A 10384-nucleotide genomic window follows, 5' to 3' on the forward strand; every position below is an offset into this window, starting at 1 on the left:
TGTTTGACACGGCTGTATGATCCTGCACTCCAAAGTGAACGATATGTCTGTCCTCTCAGGAGCTAGTCGCATGGGGCCAGTTGAGATTCTGAACACCATCGAGTATGGCCATCTGAAGCCACTGATTCCATTTTCACACGAGGAAGACGGGGTCCCAACCGATGGGAGCAGCAGTGTAACAGAGTGATAAACCCTAGTGTTGCCAGACTGAGATACAGCTGGTGTTAAATCGCAACACATGCATGGTACACATTTCTGCTCCATACATGAAGCAAAGCATGACCTCACAAACAACCAACATTCAATTGCGTTTTCTTAATGAGGAACCGTCTGCACTATCTATCTTTATATGGAGAATATATGCTGGCCGCGGTGGCCGTGCGGTTCTAGGCGCTTCAGTCCGGAACCGTGGGACTGCTACGGTCGCAGGGTCGAATCCTGCCTCGGGCATGGATGTGTGTGATGTCCTTAGGTTAGTTAGGTTTAAGTAGTTCTAAGTTCTAGGGGACTAATGACCTCAGCAGTTGAGTCCCATAGTGCTCAGAGCCATTTGAACCATTTTTTTTTTTTTTTTTTTTTTTTTTTTTTTTTTTTTTTTTGAGAATATACAAACACCAAAGAAAGTTTTGCATCACTCCGGTCCCCAGAACTGCTCAAGACAGACGTTGATTGTGGATATTGTATCACAGACACAGTCCCTTTGACTGTTCAGAAATGTCACTAAACCCGCCCAAAGATGTAAACAACCATGCATGAGCAGCGCCTATTAGACGGAGGGGGTCCGACAGCCGATCAGTTCCAGTCATTCCACCAGGAAGAAGGTACACGGCTCATGTTGTCTGTAGTTTAACCGTGGCTAGACGGTCAATACCGCGGTTCGATCGCGTCCGCATTGTCACTTTGTGCCAGGAAGGGGTCTCAACAAGGGAAGTGTCCAGGCGTCCCGGAGTGAACCAAAGCGATGTTGTTCGGACGTGGAGGAGATACAGAGAGACAGGAACTGTCGATGACATGCCTCGCTCAGGCCGCCCGAGGGCTACTACTGCAGTGGATGACCGCTGCCTACGAATTATGGCTCGGAGGAACCCTGACAGCAACGCCACCGTGTTGAATAATGCTTTTCGTGCAGCCAAAGGACGTCGTGTTACGACTCAAACTGTGCGCAATAGGCTGCACGATGCGCAACTTCACTCCCGACGTCCGTGGCGAGGTCTATGTTTGCAACCACGACACCATGCAGCGCGGTACGAATAGACCCAACATGCCGAATGGACCGCTCAGGATTGGAATCACGTTCTCTTCGCCGATGAGTGTCGCATATGCCTTCAACCAGATAGTCGTTGGGGACGTGTTTGGAGGCAGCCCGGTCAGGTTCAAATGGTTCAAATGGCTCTGAGCACTATGGGACTTACCTACTATGGTCATCAGTCCCCTAGAACTTAGAACTACTTAAACCGAACTAACCTAAGGACATCACACACATCCATGCCCGAGGCAGGATTCGAACCTGCGACAGTAGCAGTCTCGCGGTTGCGGACTGCAGCGCCTACAACCTCACGGCCACCGCGGCCGGCAACCCGGTCAGGCTGAACGCCTTAGACACACTGTCCAGCGAGTGCAGCAAGGTGGAGGTTCCCTGCTGTTTTGGGGAGGCAGTATGTGGGGCCGACGTATGCAGCTGGTGGTCACGGAAGGCGCCATAACGGCTGTACGATACGTGAATACCATCCTCCAACCGATTGTGCAACCGTATCGGCTGCATGCTGGCGAGGCATTCGTTTTCGTGGACGACAATTCGCGCCCCCATCGTGCACATATTGTGAATGACTTCCTTCACGATAACGACATCGCTCGACTAGAATGGCAAGCATGGTCTCCAGACATGAACCTTATTGAACTTGACTGGGATAGACTGAAAAGGGCTGTTTACGGACGATGTGACCCACGAACAACTGAGGGATCTACGCCGAATCGCCATTGAGGTGTGGGACAATCTGGACCAACAGTGTTTTGATAAACTTGTGGACAGTACGCCACGACGAATACAGGCATGCATCAATGCAAGAGGACGTGCTACTATGTATTAGAGGTACCGGTGTGCACAGCAATCTGGGTCACCACCTCTGAAGGTCTCGCTGTACGATGGTACAAAATGCAACGTGTGGTTTTCATGAGCAATAGAAAGGGCGAAAATGATATTTATGTTTATTTCTATTCCAATTTTCTGTACAGGTTCCGGAACTCTCGGAACCGAGCCGATGCAAAACTTTTTTTTTTTATCTGTGTAGATTGCATTAGTAGCACCGTCTTTGTTCAGTTGTGTAGAAATGCTAATCATTCCCATAGCCAAGTGTCGAGTATGCTCCCTGCCCATTTAACAATTGTTGTACTCCAAGAAATTTAATGACCAAGAGTGCATTAATAAAAGGATGTGCTAACTATTTGCCGGCCGCGGTGGCCGAGCGGTTCTAGGTGCTTCAGTCCGGAACCGCGCTGCTGCTACGGTCGCAGGTTCGAATCCTGCCTCGGGCATGGATGTGTGTGATGTCCTTAGGTTAGTTAGGTTTAAGTAGTTCTAAGTTCTAGGGGACTGATGACCTCGGATGTTAAGTCCCATAGTGCTCAGAGCCATTTTGCTAACTGCTTTGTATAAATTGATGTCGTACAATTCAAGTAATATGCAACGCGTGTTTCAGTTGCGATTACAATGGCGGGTGCAAACGGTGAAAAAGGCAGTTTGGCAGACAACCTGGGCGCACTGCTGGAGTCCGGGGTCGGCGCAGACGTGACGCTGGTCGTCGGGGAGTCGGAGCTGGCGGCCCACCGTACCGTCCTGGCAGCCAGGAGCCCGGTCTTCGCCGCGATGCTGGGCCAAGACACTCGGGAGGCCCAGACTGGTCGTGTGGAGGTAGCCGACGTCCGGGAAGCGGTGCTGAGGCAGCTGCTGCATTTCGTCTACACAGACACGGCCCCACAGCTCGACAGCATGGCGGCGGAGCTGCTGCCCGCCTCGGACAAGTACGACCTGCCACTGCTCAAGAGAAGGTGCGAGCAGGCGGTGGCTCGGAGCCTCACCGTGGACAACGCAGCCGCTGCTGTGGTCCTAGCGGGGCTGCACTCCTGTCCACTGCTGAAGAGCGCAGCCGTAGAGTTCGTCGCGAGCCATCCCCAGGTGATGGCCACTGAAGGCTGGAAAAATGCGCTGCTGCACGATGTCGAAATTGCAGCGGAGATGTGTAGTTTGGTGGCGGCGGCGTCATCAAAATTAAGGTATGTCAAGTATGAGACCTTTTCAATAAAGAAAGACAACATATCTCCACTCATCCTCATAATTTTGATGGTCCTTCTCGAAGCATTGGCAACGGCCTTGCCGCAGTGGCTACACCGGTTCCCGTGACAACACCGAACTTAAGCGCTGTCGGGCGTGGTCTGCACTTGGATGGGTGACCATACGGGCCGCCATGCGCTGTTCCCATTTTTCGGAGTGCACGCAGCCTCGTGATGCTAGTTGAGGAGCTACCTGACCGATTAGTAGCGGCTTTGGTCAACAATACCATCTTAATGACCGACAGAGCGGTTTGCTGACCCCACGCCCATACTATCCGCATCCTCCTATGAGGACAACACGGCGGTCGGATGGTGCCGGTAGGCCACTCGTGGCCTGAAGACAGAGTGCTTTTTTTCCTCAAAGTAGTCTCTCACGAATGCGATGCACTTGTCCCACCGTTTCTGCCAGTCTTCAAATAGGAGGGTCAAAATGGCTCTGAGCACTACGGGACTTAACTTCAGAGGTCATCAGTCCCCTAGAGCTTAGAACTACTTAAACCTAACTAACCTAAGGACATGACACACATCCATGCCCGAGGCAGGATTCGAACATGCGACCGTAGCGGTCCCACGGTTCCAGACTGAAGCGCCTAGAACCGCTCGGCCACCCCGGCTGGCCATCTGCAAACACCGTAGCTTTCATCTTCCTTTCACCAATTACATTTGCTACTGTACTCAATATATCATCCATCACTACAGTGAAGAGTAATGGTGAAAGTGCACTTCCCTGCCTCAAACAATTCTTCTGTTCAGTCCAAGCTGATCTCTCTCCTCCCACTTTCACACAGCTCACACTTCCACGGTACATTTCCCTTATCCTCCAAAATAATCTGTTTTGCTACTCCTCCGTTCTCCGGGGCTTCCCACACTTTGCTTCTAGATACACTATCATACGCTTTTTCAATGTCCAGGAAGGTCTTTAGTAAAGCTCTTCCATATTCATAGTGCTGTTGCTGCTGCAGTTGTCTTACAACAAAAATTGCCCACGGTGGACCTTCCTGTTCTGAGCCCACGTTGCTCTTCTCTCATTCTTCCTTCTAATTTTTCCCGAATTCATGCTTCCAAAATTTTTTTGCCCTATGACTCATCAATGTTATCCCCCATAGTCCTTGCACTCATTCCTATTTCCCTTCTTAAAAGATTGGGACAGTTATTCCCTTCTTCCAGTCTTCTGGGATCATTTTCTGTCTCCACACAATTTTTTGCTCGATAATAGCCGTTGTAACCCCACCCCTCCTGCCGCTCTCACCATCTCTACACTTGACATGGTGACTTCCCTCCCTTCGTCATTGACTGGAAATGGTTGTTTTTGGCTACCCCCTTGGAGACCATTTGCAGCCATTCATGGACGTCGTTTCCAAACAATGGTGTCATGTCACCGGCCCAGAATTGTTCATGACTGGTTTGGAGAACATTCTGGAAAATTCGAGCGAACGATTTGGCCATCCAGTACGCCGAAATGAATGCCATAGAAAATTTTGGGTCATAATCGAGACATCAGTTGGTGCACAAAATCCTGGACTGGTAGCACTTTAGCAATTATGGATAGCTATAGAGTCTGCATGCATCAATATTTCTGAAGCGAACTACCAACAGCATTTTGAGTCCATGCCATGTCGAGTTGCTACACTATGCCAAGTAAAAGGAGGTTCAACACCATGTCAGGAGGTATCTGGTGATTTTGGTCACCTCAGTGTATGTAGGTGTACACTGTTCGATCAAAAGTATCCGGACACCCCCAGAAACATACGTTTTTCATATTAGGTGCATTGTGCTGCCACCTTCCGCCGGGCAATCCATATCAGGGACCTCAGTAGTCATTAGACATCGTGAGAGAGCAGAATGGGGCGCTCCGCGGAACTCACGGACTTCGAACGTGGTCAGGTGATTGGGTGTCACTTGTGTCATACGTCTGTACGCGAGATTTCCACACTCCTAAACATCCCTAGGTCCACTGTTTCCGATGTGACAGTGAAGTGGAAACGTGAAGGGACACGTACAGCACAAAAGCGTACAGGCCGACCTCGTCTGTTGACTGACAGAGACCGCCGACAGTTGAAGAGGGCCGTAATGTGTAATAGGCAGACATCTATCCAGACCATCACACAGGAATTCCAAACTGCATCAGCATTCACTGCAAGTACTGTGACAGTTCGGCGGGACGTGAGAAAGCTTGGATTCCATGGTCGAGCGGCTGCTCATAAGCCACACATCACGCCGGTAAATGCCAGACGACGCCTCGTTTGGTGTAAAGAGCGTAAACATTGGACGACTGAACAATGGAAAAACGTTGTGTGGAGTGACGAATCACGGTACACAATGTGGTGATCCGATGGCAGGGTGTGGGTATGGCGAATGCCCGGTGAACGTCATCTGCCAGCGTGTGTAGTGCCAACAGTAAAATTCGGAGGTGGTGGTGTTATGATGTGATCGTGTTTTTCATGGAGGGGGCTTGCACCCCTTGTTGTTTTACGTGGCACTGTCACAGCACAGGCCTATATTGATGTTTTAAAGATTCAAATCGCTCTGAGCACTATGGGACTTAACATCTGAGATCATCAGTCGCCTATAACTTAGAATTATTAAACCTAACTAACCTAAGGACATCGATCAGAAATCGGTAGCTAAGGTAGAATATTCAAAATTTCTAGGTGTATGCATTGATTAGGGGTTGAACTGGAGAAAAAACACTGAAGATCTGCTGAAATGTTTGAGTTCAGCTACTTATGCTATTAGGGTCATTGCAAATTTTGGCGATATACATCTGAGTAAATTAGCTTACCACGCCTATTTTCATTCTCTGCTTTCGTATGGCATCATATTCTGGGGTAACTCATCATTGAGTAAAAGAGTGTTCATTGCACAAAAGCGTGTAATCAGAATAATTGCCGGAGCTCATCCAAGATCATCCTGCAGACACTTATTTACAGAGCTACAGATCTTCAAATGGTTCAAACCGCTCTGAGCACTATGGGACTTAACATCTATGGTCATCAGTCCCCTAGAACTTAGAACTACTTAAACCTAACTAACCTAAGGACATCACACAACGCCCAGCTATCAAGAGATCTTCACTGTAGCCTCACAATATATATATTCACTTATGAAATTTGTTATTAACAATCCGAATGAATTCAAAAGTAATAGCACTGTACATGGCTACAACACTGGGAGAAAGGATGATGTTCACTACTGAAGGTTAAATCTAACTTTGTCTCAGAAGGGGGTAAATTATGCTGCCGCAAAAGTCTTTGGTCACTTACATAAGAGCATTAAAAGTCTGACAGATAGTGTAGCGTAACGACGTAAGTTTCTTATAAATGATTTTCGTTTGACATATGACCATGTGTAGACTTCGTCACCTACGTCAGTTACAACCCACTTCAAAATTATTTATATTCTTTTTAAATTGTCTGAGAATGGTTCTTGAACGAAACTGTAAAACATCATTTGAGTCGTATGCACAGAATTACGTCACTCGGACCAATTGGTTTGCGTAAACTTTTTCAATTTAGATTTCGTTTGTTTCGCCTCAGAAATTATATTGACACACGTTATCTTGATTTAATCGATATTAGAATCACACATTGAATAAACTTTTGAGATTCAAAGTTGCGATGAACGCTGTCAAAATTCAATAATCTTGTCAAATATATTATTAATCCATTCACATAATTCTTCATAAATAAATCTTCAGAACACGTATTTCAACTTTAGTAGCATCCACTAGTTTATTATCTTCCTACATACAGACGTGAACCTGAGCCTTGACGAGACAAAAACTACCATTTTCAATAAGATTAAACTTCCTATGACATCATTGTTGTACAGAACATTACAAATTTTCATTTATTTTATTTTTTAGAAGCACGACGCAACAACTCGGTTCCAGGATCTCCTGTTACTCTTTGGCTGTCGACCCGCGACGTATAGTGGCCAGCAATTTTCTCTCTGGTCCCGGCAGCGAAGATGCTGTCTCCGTTCGTTGCGCCACTCTCTCCGTACATGAAACATAAAAAAAATACAAAACTTTAGACAATTCACAACCATTACAAAAATATTACAAAAATACATAAACAAAACTAAATTAAACTTATATTCACCTGCAAACTGGGCTGACACTGGTGGATGGGTGACGCTTCAATTTCGCGTCCCACTACAATAGCCATAGAGCATTTAAAAGGAAATAAAAAGAATTTCTTAACGGAATTTTTGGATATAGTAAGTGGGTAATTTCCCCAACCTCCCCCTCCCCCCCCCAAAAAAATTAAAATATTAAGTGTCACGTAATATTTTGTGTAGTGTACTATATTGTATAGATTCCGTTTATTAACCTGACATGTTCCTCATCATTACTTAGTGTTGTATTCATCATATATGGAACAAGTACTAATCTAATCTAATCACACACATCCATGCCTGAGGCAGGATTCGAATTTGAGCGAACAGGCGGTTCCAGACTGAAGCGCGTAGAACCACTTGGCCACAGCGGCCGGCTGTTTTAAGCACCTTCTTGCTTCGCAGTGTTCAAGAGCAATTTGGGGATGGCGACTGCATCTTTCAACACGATCGAGCTCCTGTTCATAATGCACGGCCTGTGGGCGGAGTGGTTACACGACAATAACATCTCTGTAATGGACTGGCCTGCACAGAGTCCTGACCTGAATCCTATAGATCACCTTTGGGATGTTTTGGTACGAGCCGGCCGGTGTGGCCGTGCGGTTCTAGGCGCTTCAGTCTGGGACCGCTATGGTCGCTGGTTCGAATCCTGCCTCGGACATGTGTGTGATGTCCTTAGGTTAGTTAGGTTTAAGTAGTTCTAAGTTTTAGGGGACTGATGTTAAGCCCAATAGTGCTAAGAGCCATTTGTTTTGGAACGCCGACTTCGTGCCAGGCCTCACCGACCGACATCGATACCTCTCCTCAGCGCCGTACTCCGTGAAAATGGGCTGCCATTCCCCAAGAAACCTTCCAGCACTTTATTGAACGTATGCCTGTGAGAGTGGAAGCTGTCATCAAGGCTAAGGGTGGGTCAACACCATACTGAATTCCAGCATTACCGATGAAGGGCGCTACGAACTTTTGAGTCATTTTCAACCAGGTGTCCGGATACTTTTGATCACATAGTGTAGAAGTAGAAGAATGGCAGTTTTAAATACAGCATCTATGCCTTGTCATAATGAATGATGTGTTAATTATAGTGTACGTTGCAGGTCTGTGTCCAAGGATGACGATGAAATGTTAGCGGAGGAACTGATCGAGGCAGCTGAAGATGGTGACGAGCAGGAAGTTCGGAAACTGATTGCGGCAGGGGCTGCTCTCAATGCAAAGGACGACAGTGGGGATAGCGCACTACACTGCGCTGTGCTGGAAGGACACGTGGAGGTCGTCAGGTGTTTGGTGTATGAAGGGGCAAACGTGAACATCAGGAACTCGATCCGGCAGACGCCTCTGCACTACGCTTCTTTCAGAGGTCACGTGGAGGTTATATGGGTGCTGCTGGGGGCATCGGCGCGTATAGACGCACAGGACCACATGGAGCAGACGCCTCTGCACTTGGCTGTGGCCTCGGGGAACCTGAGGGCAGTCAAGGCGTTGCTGGCGGCTGGGGCGTCCAAGTTCAAGAAGGATCTCAACAATAAGGACCCTAAAAAGCTAGCCAGCTCATCCATGAGAGATATATTCGATGTTTTGTAACTGCTACAATTTTATTTTCATCCTGTCAGTGAACTTCATAATAAAAAGAGTTGGAAATAATAATCTTTCATTCCTCCTTTCTACCTGATGAAACCTACTTACCTATACAGGGTGGTCCATTAATAGTGACCGGGCCAAATATCTCACGAAATAAGCATCAAACGAAAAAACTACATAGAACGAAACTCGTCTAGCTTGAAGGGGGAAACCAGATGGCGCTATGGTTAGCCCACTAGATTGCGCTGCCATGGGTCAAACGGATATCAGCTGCATTCTTTTTAAATAGGAACCCTGATCTTTTTATTACACATTCGTGTAGTACGTAAAGAAATATGAATGTTTTAGTTGGACCACTTTTTACACTTTGTGTTAGATGGCGCTGTAATAGTCACAAACGTATAAGTACGTGGTATCATGTAACATTCCGTCAGTGCGGACGGTATTTGCTTCGTGATACATTACCCGTGTTACAATGGACCGTTTACCAATTGCGGAAAAGGTCGATATCGTGTTGATGTATGGCTGTTGTGATCAAAATGCCCAACGGCCGTGTGCTATGTATGCTGCTCGGTATCCTGGACGACACCATCCACGTGTCCGGACCGTTCGCCGGATAGTTACGTTATTTAAGGAAACAGGAGGTGTTCAGCCACGTGTGAAACGTCAACCAATCCGCACATCAGTAGCAGACAAATTGCGCGAGAATCGGGAATCTCAAAAACGTCGGTGTCGAGAATGGTACGTCAACATCGATTGCACCCGTACTGTGTTTCTATGCACCAGGCATTGCATGGCGACGACTTTGAACGTCGTGTACAGTTCTGCCACTGGGCACAAGAGAAATTACGGGACGATGACAGATTTTTTGCACGCGTTCTATTTAGCGACGATGGCTGCGACAAGTGGAGCATCAGTGGCTGCGACAAGTGGAACATCAGCGACCTTGGCGGGTTAATGTATGGTGCGGCATTATGGGAGGAAGGATAATTGGCCCACATTTTATCGATGGCAATCTAAATGGTGGAGTGTATGTTGATCTCCTTATTTATTGCATTAATGTGGTATTTACAAGTAATCACGCTGTAACAGCATGCGTTCTCAGAAATGATAAGTTCACAAAGGTACATGTATCACATTGCAACAACCGAAATAAAATCTTCAAACATACCAACTTTCTGTATTTTAATTTAAAAAACCCACCTATTATCAACTGTTCGTCTAAAATTGTGAGCCATATGTGACTATTACAGCGCCATATATCACAAAACGAAAAAAGCGATCCAACTAAAACATTCATATTTCTTTACGTGTTAGACGAATGTGAAATAAAAAATGGGGGTTCCTATTTAAGAAAACGCAG

General features: G+C 46.7%; 1 protein-coding gene across 1 annotated transcript; it reads left to right on the forward strand.

The window, feature by feature from the left end:
- Window positions 1–2707: 2707 nt before the first annotated feature.
- On the forward strand, window positions 2708–9024 carry LOC126452776 (poly [ADP-ribose] polymerase tankyrase-1-like). Its single transcript, XM_050091122.1, has 2 exons — window positions 2708–3270; window positions 8541–9024. Exons 1-2 carry the CDS (start codon window positions 2708–2710, stop codon window positions 9022–9024), a joined length of 1047 nt encoding a protein of 348 aa, XP_049947079.1.
- Window positions 9025–10384: the final 1360 nt, after the last annotated feature.

This window comes from Schistocerca serialis, unplaced genomic scaffold (assembly GCF_023864345.2).
Source record: "Schistocerca serialis cubense isolate TAMUIC-IGC-003099 unplaced genomic scaffold, iqSchSeri2.2 HiC_scaffold_936, whole genome shotgun sequence".
Classification (NCBI taxonomy): Eukaryota; Metazoa; Arthropoda; class Insecta; order Orthoptera; family Acrididae; genus Schistocerca; species Schistocerca serialis.

Coding starts and splice junctions, on each gene's coding strand:
- LOC126452776 (XM_050091122.1), top strand. CDS start 2,708: ATGGCGGGTGCAAACGGTGAAAAAGGCAGTTTGGCAGACAACCTGGGC. Junction 3,271..8,540: donor GCGGCGTCATCAAAATTAAG/GTATGTCAAGTA, acceptor TGTACGTTGCAG/GTCTGTGTCCAAGGATGACG.